The sequence below is a fragment of the Delphinapterus leucas genome, chromosome 1 (genome assembly GCF_059928025.1).
Source record: "Delphinapterus leucas isolate spDelLeu-1000000601 "Yukka" chromosome 1, BTC_Dleu_Yukka2, whole genome shotgun sequence".
Classification (NCBI taxonomy): domain Eukaryota; kingdom Metazoa; phylum Chordata; class Mammalia; order Artiodactyla; family Monodontidae; genus Delphinapterus; species Delphinapterus leucas.
Genome location: NC_143129.1, coordinates 190017544 through 190035642, shown reverse-complemented (window position 1 = coordinate 190035642; position 18099 = coordinate 190017544). Strand labels below are relative to the sequence as shown.

The 18099-nt window shown below is 59.8% G+C and overlaps 1 protein-coding gene across 4 annotated transcripts; it reads left to right on the top strand.

The window, feature by feature from the left end:
* The first annotated feature begins 337 nt into the window (after nt 1–337).
* On the top strand, nt 338–18061 carry LOC111187147 (ATPase family AAA domain-containing protein 3). Of its 4 annotated transcripts, none has more exons than XM_022598525.2 (16): nt 338–631; nt 3911–3987; nt 4605–4706; nt 4825–4884; nt 5357–5426; nt 5640–5805; nt 5975–6044; nt 6423–6578; nt 7091–7147; nt 7327–7452; nt 7649–7773; nt 8804–8855; nt 9180–9250; nt 10055–10222; nt 11265–11373; nt 17277–18061. In XM_022598525.2, exons 1-16 carry the CDS (start codon nt 430–432, stop codon nt 17424–17426), a joined length of 1761 nt encoding a protein of 586 aa, XP_022454233.1. In that variant the 5' UTR covers nt 338–429; the 3' UTR covers nt 17427–18061. The 4 variants fall into 4 exon arrangements, with proteins under 4 accessions (XP_022454233.1, XP_089758128.1, XP_089758136.1 ...); XM_089902002.1 differs by having other exon boundaries at nt 551–631; nt 822–3987; XM_089902010.1 differs by lacking the exon at nt 338–631 and adding an exon at nt 667–1166.
* The last annotated feature ends 38 nt before the right edge of the window (nt 18062–18099 follow it).

Sequence of the window (18099 nt, the reverse complement as noted above, 5' to 3'; positions counted from 1 at the left end):
CTCCAGCACTGGCCTCTCTGTGGCCCCGGGGGCCGGAACTCTGTGGGCGCCCATAGCAACGGGGCCAGTGTCGTTGCCACGCGGAAATGACGACCCCAAAGGCGCGCACGCGCCCAGACCCTCAATTTCGTCCCTGACCAACCCCGGTCACCTGGCACCTCGCCCCGCCCCCTGACGGCCTACCCGCCCCCCCCGCCGAGCCAGCTCCTGCAATCGCTGCAGCGATGCCGTGACGTCACGGTCCTCGCAGCCAATCCGAGGGCCGCTCGGGGGGACATGGACCTCACGCGCATCCGTCGCCCTGGAGGAAGGGCCGCCGCCGCGCCTGCGCAGTCTCTGCCGCCGGCTCGTGGCGCGTGGACCGTGCTCTGCGTCGCGCGCGTCCGCACGGCTACGGGTTCCGGCGGCGGCGCGTGGAGCTCGTGAGCCATGTCGTGGCTCTTCGGCATCAAGGGCCCCAAGGGCGAAGGCGCGGGGCCGCCGCTTCCGCTGCCGCCCGTGCAGCCCGGGGCCGAGGGCGGCGGGGACCGCGGCGCGGGGGACCGGCCTGCGCCCAAGGACAAATGGAGCAACTTCGACCCGACGGGCCTGGAGCGCGCGGCGAAGGCGGCACGCGAGCTGGAGCACTCGCGTGAGTGCGTGGGTTGGGCGCGGGGAGGGCGGCCGGGCGGCGGGCTCGGGGGCACGGTGGCCCTTAGTGGTCTGAGGGATTGAGCGGCGAGTGGCCGTCGGGGGGAAACCGGTCTCTAGCGGTAAGCCAGCCGGAGCCACCCTGCGTGCAGGGAGGTTCGGGATCCCCTGATCCTCTGGCATCTTCCCAGTTGCCACGCGTCCTTCAAGTGGGGAAACCGGTGCCGAGGGGACTCAGAGGGTACAGGCAGCAGCTGGCAGGGCTGCACCCTGGTCTCCAGTTACCGCCTCTTGCCGTCTCCACGTGGAACGGCCAAGGGTGGCCAGGTAGGGGATCCGTCCGTGGTGGTTGCTTGGCAGTTTTCCGCCTAAGAAGGGAAACGTGTTTGAGGGGCGTTGGTCTTAAGGGAAATAAAGATTTGCATTTATCATTGGAAAAGGTTAACGTTCAGGTAGGCGAGGTCTATAAAGCAACAGATCAAGCAGCCCTGGGCCAGTTGATGACCTTCCTGACCGAGGCCCTCAAGGCATCAGCGGTGAGTGTACCTTCACTAAGCCCATGGATTTTTTCACAACCTTCTTTTTTCTTGTGGCTTTAACAGTTTGTGTCAAGATCAAGATTAAGGGTCTGGAATATAGCACATGCTGAATAGGTAATAACTGGAAGAATACAGTAGCTTTTAAACTTTTAAGCAGAGGTGCTCTATTCTCAAAGAAGACTTTATGGAGCAGTCTTGTTGTGAGCAGAGGTGAGCACAGTCTTTCTGTCTGAGGAGGGGGTGGCCTGGCACTTTGCGGCTCAGTCCCCGCCTTCCCGCTGGGGCCACGAGAACATCCTGGGCAAAGGTCTCCAGCCTTTCTGGTTCTCAGATCCTGGGAGGGACAGTCAAAACAGAACAGCCTGTTTCCTTAGGCCTAGCTGGAACACTCCCCTCTTCAGAGTGGGTATTAAGTATATTAGATGTATTAGGTTTGCAGGATAATTTTAGTTATCATTTGATAATTGAAGAGAGGCTTGCAGAGGAGCTTGAGAGACAACGGTTGGGCTTCAAGAAACCTCAGATGACGACAGACTTCTGACACGAGACCTAATTTCTTAGGTTTGTTGCGGGGGTTGGCCCATTCACTGTGCCCAGAACTTCAAAGTTTGCCTCCTTTTGAAATGTGAAGGCCGACTCTTGGCCTCTGAAACCCACACAGTTGTACAGGCCGGTGTGAATAGCCTTGGGTGTGTCTTCCTGTCTGCTCCTGCCTGTGAATTGCTCCCAGGTCTCCTGCACTGGCTGCCCCAGAGCTCTTGCCCCAGGACATTCTCCGTCTGGGTTCCCAGAGCCTTGGCCTCTGCTCCCCCATTTCCCCACCAAGCAGCATCTCCTGCAGAGTCCCCAGCTACCACCACCTAGAAGCATGGTCCACCCCACTGGCCTCCACATCCGGTGATACTGTCTCAAGTGTGGACTCTACTTCATTTTTGTTCCTGCCATCCTTTCTGGCTTTTCTGCTGGCCGATGGGGGAGGTTTCACCCTGGGCTGCCGCCCCTTCTGTCCCCAAACCCTCCTTCCCAGGGTGCGAGCCCCTTCTGTCCTTAGCCCCTCTGCAGGCCTGTTGTCTGGAGATGCTCCCAGTTCACAGCCAGAGTGCCTGCCCTGGTTGGCCTGTACCTGCTCTTGTTCACCTTACTGCCCTCTCCACGCAAACCAGAGACGTCCCCAGCTGCTTCTTACAGCCTGACCACCGTCTGTGTCCTTCGGGGCCCAGTCTGACGCTACCCAGTTCCCCAGGTTTCCCAGGCCCTCCTTGGACGCCAGAGCAGCACATTGGCCTTGAGCTGTGTGCTCCACGCACGTACAGGGTGCCTGCCTGAGGTGGGTGCAGTTAACGTGGCGGCTCGCACATCTCTCGATGTAGGACGACTTCGAGGTGACAGTCATCATTGTCAGCACTGAGGTCGTAGCTTGTGATTAGGGGGGCTCACGGGTGCCTGTGCTGAGCGATTTACGTGCTTTCTCCACCTCACTCCACGGGTCGGGGGAGGGAGTGCCCTGCTCCATTGGCAGGCAAGGTGCTCGGAGCAGTCAGCCTACCTGTCAAAGGTCACGGCGTGAGTAAGCAGGCCAGCTGCAGGTCCTCCCCAAACTCTGAAGCCAAACCACGAGCCCCAGCCTACCTCAGCCCTAGAGCTTCCACCACATGCCTAACACGTGCTTGGAGCCAGTGAGCCCCAGGGGTTACGCTGTAGTCAGTGATGCAGGTGCTGCAGCTTGGGGTCCTGGGGTCTGCAGCTTACCTTGAAGGCCTCAAAAAATAAGACAGATTGTGGTGGGGGGAGTAGAAGGGTGGATGTGTGGGCAGCAACCTGGGAGCGTGGTAGCATCAGGGAGGTGGGCTCATGGGGTCCCAACCTTCTCTCCGTGCCTTTATGTGTTAGAAAGTTTTTGTAGTGAAGGGTGTCGCACAGGAGAACTCTGTCATCACGGAGCTATTAGAGAGGCCCGACGTGCAGGCTTTGTTAGCAAGGAGAGCACCGGATACCCACATATTTCCACATGCGAATTCCCCTGATGAAGAGAATACACCTGGACGTTGTCAGTCACACACACACACGTGTTTCTAACATGTGGCCTGTGAAGAGGTGTCAGCCTGTGTGTATCAGCTTCTTTCTGGGTTTTGGGTTTTTTTTTTAATATTTATTTATTTGGCTGCACCAGGTCTCAGTTGCAGCATGCGAACTCGTAGTTGTGACATGTAGGATCTGGTTCCCTGACCAGGGACCTAGACCCCTGCACTGGGAGCACAGAGTCTTAGCCCCTGCACCACCAGGGAAGTCCCTTCTTCCTGGTTTAATCCTCGTTTGCCCCTTACGTTCTTGCCTGCCTGTGCTCGCCTGTCTGTGAATCAGTAACAGGTATCAGAGGCTCAGGAAAAATGCTCGCACTGGAAAAATAAAGGACGTTCTAGCCACAGGCTTGCTTTTTGTTTAATGGGGAAACGACCACCATGTTGACCCTCCTGCTGTCAACAGGCGGGCGGGGGACAGCCTCTCTGATGGAACCCTTTGGAGTGTGACAGTCCCCGGGGGGCAGACCTTGCACACACGCTTTCCGCTGGGGATGGAGCATACACAGGTGGCCCTTGGAGGGATGGGTGGCTGAGCAGGTCCGACCAGGGTGGCCACGCGTGTGCTCAGGTCGAGGTGCGCTGTGGTGTCCCTGAGCAGCCCCTGGCGCTCGTGAACACTCACCCGGTGTCCTGATGCTCACACACCTGCCCCCGCTGCAGGACACGCCAAGGAGGCGCTGAGTCTGGCACAGATGCAGGAGCAGACGCTTCAGCTGGAACATCAGGCCAAGCTCAAGGTGAGTGTAGGTGTGGTGCTGGCAGAGGTGGGCTGCAGCCCCGAGGCTGAGGGGCCCCCGGACAGACAGAACATGGGCGGTGGGTGCAGCACCTCCCTCTAGGATTTGAGGGAAGCGGGGATCAAAGACGTGTGTGGCCTGAGTTTTGTACAGAACTATCTGGAAGGGCAGATGTGGGTGAGGAGTCTGGTCTCCCCGAGGGGGGACTCCTGCCGTCACTCTGAGCACGTAGTGAGCGAGCGTAGGAAAAGCACAGGCTCTACCCTCCACCACGGGCTGTTGTAAAGTGAATCAGAAAGCAAGCACGTGGCATAAGCGCAGCGGAAACGGTGTAGGGGGCTGGGGGAGTGACAGGCACCCCAGGAGACCGTCTGGCTGCTTTGGGGCCTGGCCCTGTCCGTTTTCCTGGCTTCTCTCTGCCTGTGGGTCTGGGTCCTCCCGGGCCTAGGTGAGGCTACAGCTGAGCACCCACAGGCCTGTGGGGTGCAGACCAGGCTGCATCCCTGCCCAGGGGCTGCACAGGCTGTCCGGCTCCTTTGGAGCCCACGCAGGGGAGGGGCGTCGGGGCAGGAGGCCTGGCCGGGCCCTGGGCTCAGGGCGGCTGGTGTGTCGCGCAGGAGTATGAGGCCGCCGTGGAGCAGCTGAAGGGCGAGCAGGTCCGGGTGCAGGCCGAGGAGCGGAGGAAGACTCTGAGTGAGGAGACACGGCAGCACCAGGCCGTAAGGCGGCGGGGGTGGGGCATGCGGGGCGCTCCTTGGGTCCCGCACCCGCTGAGTCCCACCCTGGACCGTGGCTTCTGTGCCTGGGCCGTGTGCACACCGCCCTTTCCCTCCCTAGAGGGCCCAGTACCAGGACAAGCTGTCCCGGCAGCGCTACGAGGACCAGCTGAAGCAGCAGGTGAACTCTGCCCGGCCGCCTGTCTTCCCTGAGGGCGTGGGCATCCCTTGGGGCGGGTAGGGGCTAGAGTCTGGGGTCCACCTGGCAGTAACCACTGCGTTGGAGGGGTGGGGATCTGCCCGCGCCGCCCCGAGGGTCTCCCGGGTGGGACCCTGACTGACGGGTCTGTGGGGGGCATTCAAACGTCGAGCCTATTGTGGGCACTTTAGTTTTTAAATTAAACAGTCCAGCAAAAAGCCTGTTTTGTGAGGACAGCTGTGGGTCAGGGCTGCCCTGAGGCCGAGCTAGGCTGGCGGCCGTGGCTCCTGCCTCGGGCCATGCAGCCTGCAGGCCTTAAGGTGATCGTCCCCTGGGGTCGGAGCCCCCGGGGCGATGGGGACATCTCTGAGGCCAGAGCAGCTAACCTGTTGGTGTGATGTTGACCGTTTCCTAATCTCGAAGCCCTTCCCTTTCCGTTGTGGCTCCTTTTCAGCAACTTCTCAACGAGGAGAACTTACGGAAGCAGGAGGAGTCCGTGCAGAAGCAGGAGGCCCTGCGGCGAGGTAGGGCCCTGGCCTGGAAGCTCACGGGCCAAGGGCCACGGGCCTTGCTTCAGGCCCTGTGCTTCCCAAGCAGCGTGAAGCAGCGGGCACGCTGAGACCCTTGGGAGAGGGGGGTGGGGGGGTACCTGGGGGGCACCCTGTGCTTGCGCTTCATCCTGGGTCGGGGGGCCATGGGCCTCGGGCTGAGCGCTGCTCCCCGCTCTCCCTGGGCAGCCACTGTGGAGCGGGAGATGGAGCTTCGGCACAAGAACGAGATGCTGCGGGTGGAGGCCGAGGCGCGTGCCCGGGCCAAGGCTGAGCGCGACAATGCTGACATCACCCGTGAGCAGATCCGCCTGAAGGCTGCTGAGCAGCGCCAGACCATCCTGGAGTCCATCAGGTAAGGCCGTGCCCAGCGGGCATCCTCTCGCCCCTTCCCCTGAGCAGGCACCCCACTACTCCCCTGGCCGGTCCTTCTGCGGTGACCTTTGGGGCTGACCTTGGAGCCTGGGCTAGGCGCACGGGCACAGCACAATTCCTTCCCAGTCATGCCACTGCTTCCCCTGCAGGGTGGCTGGCACCGTGTTTGGTGAAGGATTCCAGGCCTTTGTGACAGACTGGGACAAAGTGACAGCCACGGTAAACAACGCTGCCGTTTTCCTTGCGGTCTGTGTCACGTGTCGGGGTCTCTGGTGGCCGTGAGAGGCGCCTGGCGCTCTGAGCGTTCATAGACCTACGGCTGAGGCGGTCGCTGCCCCCACGCCCCCCACTGCCACTGGAAAGCCACAAGTGACGCAGCCTTTGGGTTTGGGGCGCTCGGAACAGCTCAGTGTTGGCCCTGGTGGGGCTGGGAGGAGGGTGTGGGAGGGGTGCCAGGCGTCCGTTTCATCCCCACACCAGTGTCTGCCCTTTGGAAAGGTACTGGTGGGGCCCGGCTGAGACTCAGGGAGCTGATGGGGGAGCCCCTCTTTTCTGCCGGGGATGGGGTGGGCACCACCTGCCTCTGCCCTGTTCCAGGTGGCTGGGCTGACGCTGCTGGCTGTTGGCATCTATTCCGCCAAGAATGCCACGTCGGCCATAGGGCGCTACGTGGAGACCCGGCTGGGGAAGCCGTCCCTGGTGCGGGAGACCTCGCGAATCACGGTGCTGGAGCTGCTGCGGCACCCTGTGCAGGTGACCGCGGGCCCCCTGGGTCCGGGTGGCCTTACAGCCGAGTCGCACACGTGGGCCCTTTTCCCCTTTTTACCCAATACTGCCCTGTTCCCCTGCTCACAGATTTGCATTTGGCTTTCTCTTTCTGACGCTATTCCTCTGGCCCTGTGGCGTCAGCACTGGGGGGACCCTCACGCCAGTCCGCTCCGTCCCTCTGTGGGTCTGTGGGCGTGACCATCCCCCTGGGTGGACTGGAGGTTGTATACAAACTTCTGGGGCTCCAGCAAGCTATCTACCCGTAAGATAAGTCGCTGGAAGCAGCCCTGTGTCGGCTGCCTTCCTTGAGGGGAGCCAGGCTTCCTGCCTGGCATGGGTGCTGTGCACCTACGGGCAGTGCTGTGGGCCGTCGCTAGAGGTCAGTGTCGCCGACAGTCTCCCCTGCCGGCCTTCTCCAGGACAGCTGGTAATGCGTGTTCTGGGGTGGCTGCACCATGGGCACCGCCGTTGACCCTGATACCCCCCGCGCCCCGCAGGTCAGCAGGCGGCTCCTCAGTAAGCCTCAGGACGCATTGGAGGGCGTCGTCCTCAGCGTAAGTGGGGCTGCCTATCCCTGGGACCTTCCCGCCCGGGCGGGGCTGCTCGACCTTCCTGGAGTCCGGTTTGCTGGCTGAGCCCCAGCCAGGGAGAGGCGGCCTCTCGCACTGACCCAGGCACTCAGGAGGGATGGACTCAGCGGCAGAGCGTCCCCAAACCTCATGTCCCCTGGCAGCCCAGCCTGGAGGCTCGCGTGCGGGACATCGCCATTGCCACGAGGAACACCAGGAAGAACAGGAGTGTGTACCGGAACATCCTGATGTATGGGCCACCTGGGACGGGCAAGACACTGTTTGCCAAGGTGAGGGCACAGTAGCTGGGGGTTGTGGAGTCTCACCTATTGGGGAGAGGTGCCGTGGGCGGGGGACACATGGGAGGCAGCCCCTGCCCAGCTCTTCCAGGAAGGGCGTCTCCCCACACGCGGTCTGGTCCCCAGCGACCGGGGCGGTGGGCTGGAGGGCAGACGGAGCAGGCATTAAAGTGCCTTTCCCACCCAGAAACTCGCGCTGCACTCAGGCATGGACTACGCCATCATGACGGGTGGGGATGTGGCCCCCATGGGGCGGGACGGCGTGACCGCCATGCACAAGGTCTTTGACTGGGCCAACACCAGCCGGCGAGGGTGAGCTGGGTGCCTCCTGCGTGGCCCTGGGGCTCCTGCTGGGAAGGGGGGTTGGTGACTTTCCCCACAGCCTGTCCCCAAGGTCCGGGAGCCTCTTGGTCCCAGAGGCTTTGTTTTATTTTATTTTTGGCTGCGTTAGGTCTTCGTTGCTGCACGTGGGCTTTCTCTAGTTGCGGCGAGCGGGGGCTACTCTTCGTTGTGGTGTGTAGGCTTCTCATTGTGGTGGCTTCTCTTGTTGCGGAGCACGGGCTCTAGGCGCGTGGGCTTCAGTAGTTGTGGCATGCAGGCTCAGTAGTTGTGGTGCACGGCCTCAGTAGTTGTGGCTCGTGGGCTGTAGGGTGCAGGCTCAGTAGTTGTTGCTCACGGGCTTAGTTGCTCCTCGGCATGTGGGATCTTCCCGGACCAGGGCTCGAACCCGTGTCCCCTGCATTGGCAGGCGGATTCTTTTCTTTTTTCCTTTTTTCCTTTTTCTTTAAATCTTACTTATTTATTTATTTATTTTTGGTTGCATTGGGTTTGGGTTAGGGTTAGGGTTAGGGTTGCTAACGCGCGGGCTTTCTCTAGTTGCAGTGAGCGGGGGCTACTCTTCATTGCGGTGTGCGGGCTTCTCATTGTGGTGGCTTCTCTTGTTGCAGAGCACAGGCTCTAGGTGCGTGGGCTTCAGTAGTTGTGGCACGTGGGCTCAGTAGTTGTGGCTCATGGACTCTAGAGCGCAGGCTCAGTAGTTGTGGTGCACGGGCTTAGTTGCTCCGCGGTATGTGGGATCTTCCCGGACCAGGGCCTGAACCCATGTCCCGTGCATTGGCAGGCAGATTCTTAACTACTGCACCACCAGGGAGGCCCAGTCCCGGAGACTTTAAAATGTTTAAGACAAGGGGTCACCAGCCTATTTTTAGTTACTTTCTCGTGACACTGGCACTTGACACGCCCCCGTCTGCAGCCAAGGTCTGGGTCCTGGTGGGGGCAGTGCAAAGTTTGGGGTTCCTGCGGGGCCATGCCCTGCCTGCCTCACGTGGCCCTGCCCTTGCAGCCTCCTGCTCTTCGTGGACGAAGCAGATGCCTTTCTCAGGAAGCGAGCGACTGTGAGTGTCTGGATGCTGCCCTCTGACCTGGGGAGCGGGCAGGGCGGGCGGGGAGCTGGCAGGGCAGGCGGCCTGGGCCGCGGCATCTGCACTTCCTGGGAAGGTCACCGGGAACCTGCTCCTCAGCTGCGCTTTCTTCATCCATTTTGTTTGAAAAGTGGAAGTTCAGTGCCTTCGGAGTCAAGCTTCAGCCTTCGAACTTAGATTCATTCTGTCATGGATGAGCGGGGGCTGCGCCTTTCTGCGGAGCCTTTCCTTAGCGCCCCCGTGGCTGCTTATAGCACTCCGGCGTGCGGACCTGACGTCGGACTTTTGTCTCTGCAGGAGAAGATCAGTGAGGACCTCAGGGCCACCCTGAACGCATTCCTGCACCGGACAGGCCAGCACAGCAGCAAGTGAGGAGAGCCCGTGTGCGGGGGCCGTGGCACTGCCTCAGCTCACGCGGCTGCTGCGGGGCAGCCGACCGAGCAGGCTCACGCCTGACCCACGTGGCCGGACGCAGTGGGACGGCCCGTTGGGTGCCGTGGGGCGTCTGTGGAGCTGCGGAGACAATGTGCTGGGGTCTCTGAGGAAGAGCCGAGGAGCACAGGCTCGTCCACAGGCTACTGCCCTTGGCTCAGGCCCTGGGCATTTCCGGCTGCCCATGAGATGCATTGTCAGGGGCTCACCCCACAGCCAGGCGCCCCAGGTCGCAGGTTGCCCTAGGATTGGGCTGGCCCTTCTGGGCCCCCTAATCCCGCTCCTCCAGGTGGGTGAGGCCCCTCCAGCCCCCTGCCCGCTGGTGGCATCTAGCCCTGCCGGTCAGCCAACGTGGCTACCACGCCAGACTCACTAGCCTTGCCCGCTGTAGCTGCTGCCGGTGGAGACCCTACCCCCACTGAGACCCCCAGGGGTGTGTCGAGTTCCTGCTGAGTTGGCACGTCTGCTTAGCTGAGCCCCAGGCTTCAAGACCCCAGCACTTGGTGTGGGAGGGGCAGGGGTCTGTCTCAGACCTGGGTCCCTGGGTCCCCATCCCTCCTGCACACAGGGAGGCTTCCATGGCTGGGCCACCAGTCGGGGAGAGGCATGAGCTGGGGCAAGACAGGGAGCGATGGGAGGCAGAGGGCAGCGCCGGTGCGGCGGGGTCTCACGTGTGAGGACGCCGCGTGGCGGGTTCTGCTGGCCCCGAGCCCTGAGCTCTCGCCGTGTGCTGGCTGCAGGTTCATGCTGGTCCTGGCCACCAACCAGCCCGAGCAGCTTGACTGGGCCATCAACGACCGCATCGGCGAGATGGTCGGCTTTGACCTGCCGCGGCGAGAGGCGCGGGAGCGCCTGGTGAGACTGTATTTTGACAAGTATGTTCTTAAACCAGCCACAGAAGGAAAGCAGTAAGTGTCCCCGCCACCACGGCCGCTCCCCGCCCGTGCCCCTGCCCCTGGGTTTCACGTGTGGGGTCATGATCGCCCATCACTGGAGGCCTTGCTACCCCGTCCTGCCTTTGAAATGCTCAGATCCAGGCCACAGTCAGGCCCTGGCAGTGGCGGGCTGTGCCGGCCCATTTCTGGCCTTGCTGAGCCTCCCTCTGGGGCCCCTCCCCAGCACACAGTGGGACACACCAGGCCGGGGGTGCCCTCCCTGCTCGTCCAGGCCCTCACTGTTGTCGGGAGCGTTCCAGATAAGCCAGCGCTGGTCTATTTGTAACCCTCTCCGGGGACCAGATCTCAGCCCCACCGACCTGGTTCCCGCCTGGCGCTGCTGAGCTGTCTTCTGTTCTGCGGCGGGCTTTGCCTGCCCCTGCCACCCGTCTGTCAGCTGCCCCCAAGCTCTCTTATCTGGGTCTCTTTTTCCTTTTGCCCCTGGCTGGCCCCAGTCCCCCACCTCCACACCCTACTCCAGCTCCCGATGGCGCATCCTAGCCCAGCTGCAGCCTGAGGTTCTGAGGACTTTTTCACAGGAGTCTGAGCGGGCTCTCTTGGGCCTTCAGCCAGGCCTCACTGGGCCTGGCATCCGCCTGCGGGGGCGGGATTAGGAGCTCGGCCGCTGTCTGAGTGCTGGGCGGGGTCCCTGCCCCCAGGCAGGCGGTGGAGCTGGGAACAGGCCCCCGGAGCTCCTCCGTTCTCCCACATCCTGAGCGGCCCCACGGCTGCCCCTGAGCGCAGCATGTGCCCCACCCGGGCCCCGTCTTGGGCTCCACGAGGAAGGGACATATGCCCAGCAGGATAGGAAGGTGGAACGGCCAGACCTGGCCCCAGCAGTGGACGTTGGGCAGGGGGTAGCTCATTAAAGTGAGGGGGTCGGATGTGTCCCGCCTGGGGTTTCCCAGCACAGGCTCCTGCTCTCCGTCTGTGTGGGAGCCTGGGTCCCTCACGGGCCTCTGCTCTGGCCCGGGTCCTGTGGGCGCCCAGGCATCACTTGGGAACTCTTTACCAGGCGCTTGAAGCTGGCCCAGTTTGACTACGGGAAGAAGTGCTCAGAGATTGCACAGCTGACGGAGGGCATGTCGGGCCGGGAGATCTCCCAGCTTGCTGTGGCGTGGCAGGTGAGCTGGGGATGCACCCCGCAGGCCAGAGCCCGACCAAGCCAGGGACCCTCAGAGTTGTCGAAAGGTGACTGGGCTGGCACCTGCACCTCCCCCCCACCAGGGTGTTTCTGAGTGATTTTCTGCACAGACGTGACATGATGCCCTCCCTTCACGCCACCACCCTCTGCCCCCCGCAGCAGGGAGGATGGGCCAGGGCCGTCCATGGCTTCGCGCGTTATGGTCCTTCCCAGTGTCATTCTGGCCCAGGTCAGGCGTGGCCCTCTCAAATCAGCAGCGTGTCCGGTGGTCGTCAAGCTCAGGGTCTTAGGAACCTGGACTTTGTCCCAAGCTGGGGCCCAGGACAGTTGGCACAGCAAACTGCAGACGGGTGGAGGGTCCGGGGGACACTGCCTGGGCCAGGGATGGAGCATCGTGAGCTGTCGGTGGGCTCATCCGAGGGCGCAGGACGTGAGGAGCCAGGAGGTGACTGACCTGATAAGGAGTCAGGCGTTGCCTTCCCAGCCCCTAGAGGCAGACTGCTGCCTTCGGGACTGTCTGTGGGGGCGTGAAGGCCTCAGGCGTTCTGGCTTTTTGGATGGGTTTGCTGAGTCCTGAGGGCCTGAGGACAGCTGGACCACGGGAGGTGATTCCATCTTCACCTTGTGGCTCAGGGCACGCAGGTCAGAGTGGCCCTTGTCATTCCCAATACCCAGGCTTTCATCTGAAACATCCCAGCTGTGGTTCCACGGGTGCCCAGGGCAGGGAAGCCCATTGACTCCCAGGAGCCTTGGGTGCAGCCATTCAGAACAAGTTTCCCCATGGTCCTTGTCAGGTGGAGGGTGCTGAGTGGCTCATGTCTGTGGCCACGTGACAACCTGGCCACTGTTAACTTAGCACGAATGCTAAGTAGACATCTGCTTGGATTTGAACATCCTTGCCTAGATACACAGGGGGGCTGTATTAGTCAGAATGAACTAGGTCATGCTGCTGTAACAGACAGCCCCAGATTGCAAACTCTGTCCTCATGAGAGTCACAGGGTGCCCTGCTCCAGGCTGGCCTCACTCAGGAACCAGGCCTCACGAGGTTGGCTGTTTCCACGACCAACAGAGTGGCGAACAGGGTGTCTTAGCCTGGGCGGCCATGACAAGATGCCACAGCCAGGCGCTTGAACAGACATTCATCTCATGGTTCTGGAGGCTGGAGGTCCCAAATCAGGATGCCAGTGAGGGGGGTTCCAATGCGGGTCCGCTTCCTGGCTGCCTTCCAGCCGCTTTCTTGCTGTGTGCTTGTGCAGAGCCCTTGGGGGTATCTTCGTACAAGGACGCCAGTCCTGTAGGATCAGGCCCCACCCTTAGGACCTCACCCAACCTGAATAGCTTCCTTAGAAGCCCCATCTCCATGTGCAGCCACACTGGGGGTTAGGGCTTCAGCGTGAACTGGGGGGCGACAAAGGCTCAGTCCCAGTGGCGTCCAGTCCCAGTGGTGGGGAGCGCCCTGGCGCATCTCCCCTCCCCCGCCCTGCCCTGCCCTCCCTGCTCGTTGGGGAACCAGGGGGCAGGCCTGCGTGTGCTGCGTGTGCCTGCGTGTGCCTGCGTGTGGGGAGCTGAGGATAGTGGCCCCCGCACGCGCATGTGAGGGTGAGCGTCCGCGTGGAGGCCCAGAGCCCGTGGGTGCGCTCCCTGTGTGTCCAGCCCCTGGGCAGCCGGGCCCTGGGCACGTCTGCTAGTCCCCACCCCCACCCTCTGTGAGAGAGGGCCAAAATGCCTTGGGGGTCCCACCGTCTGGGACAGGACATGTCAGTGTGTCCCCTTGGAGTTTCTCCCCTGTGGCCCCAGGTGCACGGGGCTGGGCTGCTGTGGTGGCTTCTGCCCACCCTCCTGCCTCCAGGCTGAGCAGCCGGGGACCTGTGCACCTGCTCCCCGAAGCCCACCTGCTGGTGTCGCATGGACCCTGCTGCAGCTGCCACCCCCGTGCGATGGTTTTGTCAGTGCAGGTCCGTGCTTCTTACTGCAGCTACCTATCATGGGGACCTACTGTTGTTGTTTTTTTAAACATAAAACTCATTATTTTAATTTTTTTTTTTTTTTTTTTTTTGCGGTACGCGGGCCTCTCACTGTTGTGGCCTCTCCCGTTGTGGAGCACAGGCTCCGGACGCGCAGGCTCAGCGGCCATGGCGCACGGGCCCGGCCGCTCTGCGGCATGTGGGATCTTCCCGGACCGGGACACGAACCCGTGTCCCTTGCCTCGGCAGGCGGACTGCCAACCACTGCGCCACCAGGGAAGCCCTGGTTTCTGTTTTTTGATGGCGGCCATGGGTGTGAGGTGGTGTCTCACTGTGCTGTTGATTCGCGCTCCCTGATGATCAGTGATGCTGAGCATCTTGTCATGAGCCTGTTGGCCATGTGTGTGTCTTCCTTTGAGAAAGGTCTGTTCGAGTCCTTTGACCTTTTTTTAACTGGGTTGTTTGAGGTTTTCTTGTTGAATTGTAGGGGTTCTTTATGTATTCTGGATATTAACCTTGTCTCAGATAGTAGTTTGCAAACATTTTCCTCTTTTCTGCGGGTTGCCTTTTTTACTCTGTTGATAGTGTCCTTTGAAGCACAAAAGTTTTTAATTTTGATGAAGTCCAATATTTATTTTTTTCTTTTGTCACCTGCTTTTACTGTCATAGCCAACAAGTCATTGCTAAATACAATGTCTGGAAGCTTCTCCCGTCTGTTTTTATCTATGAGATTTATAGTTTGAGGTCTTATGTTTAGATCTCTGATCCATTTAGAGTTGATTTTTGTATATAGGGTACAACTTTGTTCTTCTGTATATGAATATCCAGTTTTCCCAGCGCCATTTGTTGAAAAGACTGTTGTTTCCATTCAGTGACCTCAGCATCCTTGTTGGAGGTCACTTGACCATATGTGAGGGTTTATTTCTGGGCTCTTTGTTCTATTCCACTGGCCTGTGTCTGTCTTAGTGCCAGTACCACACTGTCTTGATTACTGTAGCTTTGTAGTAGATTTTAAAATCGGGATATGTGAGACTTCCAACATATTCTTATTGAAGATTGTTTTGGCTGCTTGGGGCCCCGTGAGATTGCATATGAATTTTGGGGTGGATTTTTTGTGTGTTAATTTCTGCAAAAAACATCATTGAAATTTTGATAGGGATTGCATTGAATCTGTAGATTGCATTGGATAGTATAACAACGTTGTCTTCCAATGCATGAACGCAGATATTTTTCTGTGTTTTCATGTCCTTAATTCTAGCAACATTTTCTAGTTTTCAGTGTACAAGGCTTTCACCTTCTTAGGTAAGGTAATTCCTAAGTATTTTATTCTTTTCAATAGTGTTGTAAATAGAATTGTTTTCTTTTTTTTTTTTTTTTTTTTTAGAATTGTTTTCTTAATTACTTTTCCAATTATTCAGTGTTACTGTGTAGAGACACAAATTGTCTTGTGCATTAATTTTGTGTCTAGCAACTTTGCTGAAGTTATTACTTAGGATTTACTATATATAATAAGATCATATCACCTGCAGACAGTTAATTTTACTTCTTCCTTTCCAGTCTGGATGTCTTTTATTTCTTTTTTCTGCCTGATTGATCTGTCTACAATCTCTAGTGCTCTATTGACTAGAAGTGATGAAAACGGGCATCCTTGCCTTGATCCTGATCTCAGAGGAAAAGCTTTCAGTCTCTCACCACTGAGATGACGTTTGGTGATGTTTTCTTATCTGGCTTTTATCAGGATGAGGAAATTTCCTCGTATTCCTAGTTTATTGTTTGTTTGGCTGTGCTGCACGACTTGCGGGATCTTAGTTCCCTGACCAGGGATCATGCCTGGGCCCTCGGCAGTGAAAGTGTGGAGTCCTAACCCCTGGACTGCCAGGGAATTCCCCCTCGTTTATTGTTTTCATCAAGAAAGGGTGTTGAATTTTGCCAAATGTTTTCCTGTATTAATTGAGACAATCAAGTGCTTTTTGTCCTTCATTCTCTCAGTTACTTACCTAGGTTGATTTTTCCCTAGGTGAACCATCCTTGCACTCCAGGGAAAAAAAGCCCACGTGGTTGCGGTGTATAATCCTTTCAATACGCTGCCGAGTTTGGTGGTTAGTATTTCGTTGAGCGTTTTGCATCAGTTTTCGCAGAGGGTCTGGTTCTGTGTGGTGTTTTGTCTGGTTTTGGTATCAGGGTGATGCTGACCTCAGAGTGAGTAGGAAGTGTTTTTTCCTCTCCAGTGCTTGGAAGAGTTTGAGAAGGATGGGTGTTAGCTCTCCTTTAAGCTATTTTCAGTGAATTTTTTTTGTTTTTGAATAATTCCAGGTTCACAGAAAAGTCGCAAGGCTAGCACAGCTCCCTCCACACTGTGGCCGTCTCACCACATCCCTCAATTCCACCTCAGACGTGATCTCTCCCAGAACCCACCCAAATGCCCATGACATTCAGTCCTCCTGTCTTGGGCTTCTCTGGGCTGTGACAGTTCTCAGACGTCCCTTGTTTCTGACGATCCCGGCAGTTTTGAGGAGTCCTGTAGGACGTCCCTCGTTGGGTCTGTCTGATGGCTTTCTCATGAGTGGAATGGGATTGTGGGTTTTTGGAGGAAACCAGAGGTGAGGGCCCCTTCTGGTCACATCATATCAGGGGGCACCAGACATCCACACGACATCACAGGGATGTTGGCCTGGATCCCCTGGTGTCCATGGTGCCCACCTGGCTTCTCTGTGGTAAAGTCGCTGCACACCCTCTACCTGCCCCTCCCCATCAGGGACCCCCTCTGGCTGCCACCCCACCTCCTCAGCTGCTTTGCAGAACTCAGGCTCCTCGCGGGAGGCCTCAGGGACGGCCCCTCCCTCTGCAGCTTCAGCCAGGCGCTGAGGACAGCCGTGTGGGGAGCAAAGTGACTGGTCATCTCGGATGGTGGGAACTTGCTCCCTGTGTCCTGCGTGGACTGAGGCTCCTAGGGACCTAGAGAGAAACAGCTGGACTGGCTTGGGCTCCCTGCTCGGTGGACACTTGAGTGCACATGTCAGAGCCACAGGCTGGGTGACAGGAAGCAGATGGGGCACGGGGTCACCCAGGAGGCGTGCAGCCTGGCCAGAGGAGACCTGCCTTGGCAGCTGAAGTGCTGTGGACCACAGTGGGGCCCGATGAGCCGAACTTTGGTTACCCCGCCCACGTGCACGGCCCGGGAGCCTGGGCATCGCGGGTGCAGAGCGCCGCCGGCAGCCTGGACCGCGGCAGCCTGGACCGCGGCAGCCCGCGGTTCTGGGAGGACCGTCTGCAGACAGTGGGGCCCCGGGCGCTCTGCGTGGAGGGCAGTTTGGCCCTGGGGGCTCTGCCTCTCCTGGTGTCTGCGTGGCCTGTGGTGGTTCTGTTGGCTGCTCGTTGGCCCTGAGCCCTGCTGTCCACGGGGCAAGGCCCTCCGGTCTGCGGTTGGGGGCTGGGTTGCCCCCTGACAGCGGGCCTCTGGGTTTCTCTTCTTCGAAAGCCACTGAGAAAGCCAGTGGAACAGCCAGCACTGGCGCCAGCTGGGGGCGCGGGCAGGGCCCCGGGTTTTGCAGGGATGGCAGCTGCTCTGGGCTGCAGGGTCGCCTGTGAGCACGTGTGTGCTGCCGCATGTCGGCGTGCGCCTCATGCTGAGCGGCCAGGCCCCTCCTGCAGCTGAGCGCAGGCCCGGGAGAGCAGCCCACGCTTTGCCCCACCTGCCCCTGCCCCTGCCCCAGAGGAGTTGGGTTCCGGGGGGCGTCTCCACGGTGGGCGGCGAGTGCAGCAAGGATGGGGCTGGCCAGGCTGCCTTGTCCCTGGGCCAGGCCTGGCCTACACGGGTGAGTGGTGACTGGTGGGCCCTGAGGAGCCTCAGGCTGAGGCCCTTCCCCCACGCGGGCCGCTGCTGTGCTGCCCTGCCTCAGTGCTCTCTTCCCCTGCCAGGCCATGGCGTATGCCTCTGAGGATGGGGTCCTCACCGAGGCCATGATGGACGCCCGGGTCCAGGATGCCATCCAGCAGCACAAGCAGAAGATGCAGTGGCTGAAGGCAGAGGGGAGCCAGCCCCTGCTCCCAAGTTCACAGGCCGAGTGAGCCGGGCCTGGACACCTGCAGCACGCTGACCAGGTGCCCCAGCTCCCAGCGGACGTGGTGACACCACACAGCCGCCCCCCTCCCGGCGTGTGTAACCTTCCTCTGGTCAGGCCCAGGGCGGCAGGGCAGCATTAAAGGCCTCGGCTCAGGACCAGCTGCGCGGTGCAGCCTCGAGGTGGGGTTGGTTCCCGACCCCGCAGCCGCCCCCAGGACACTCCTGGGAGACATGTCCCTCCAAGCCCGGCCCAGACAGGGAGCAGGCACTGTCTGCCATGCCCGGGGCCGTGGCCAAGCTGGCAGTTCAGCTTCCCTGGCAGGTGCTGGCTGCTGCAGCGGTGATCAGCAGTAGGGGCCCGGCCAAGGGAGGGGACCTGACCTTGCCCAGCCCCTCCCAGGGCCAGACCCTAGCCCATGATGAGCGGAGCTGGCCTCTGTGCAGCCCAGCTGTCCTCGGAAGGGCAGTGCTCTTGAGGTCTGTGAACCCATAAAGCCGGGTGCCAAGAACCAGCCCAGCGACCCGCGATGGCCAAGGATGTGTGGAGCGGGGGGACTGCCCAGCCCACGGAAGGCGAAGCTCTCCTGGATTGGAATTGGGGGTCTTTTTATCCAGAATCTAATAAAAACTGACAGATACGTCTCAGTGTCTGTCTCATGGCTGATGTGCGGATCCCTG

Bases quoted from the DNA above. Each gene is read 5' to 3' on its own strand.
- LOC111187147 (XM_022598525.2), top strand. From the start codon at position 430: ATGTCGTGGCTCTTCGGCATCAAGGGCCCCAAGGGCGAAGGCGCGGGG. The intron at 5,427-5,639 runs GTAGGGCCCTGG...CTCCCTGGGCAG, and splicing joins GCAGGAGGCCCTGCGGCGAG to CCACTGTGGAGCGGGAGATG. The intron at 7,148-7,326 runs GTAAGTGGGGCT...GTCCCCTGGCAG, and splicing joins TGGAGGGCGTCGTCCTCAGC to CCCAGCCTGGAGGCTCGCGT.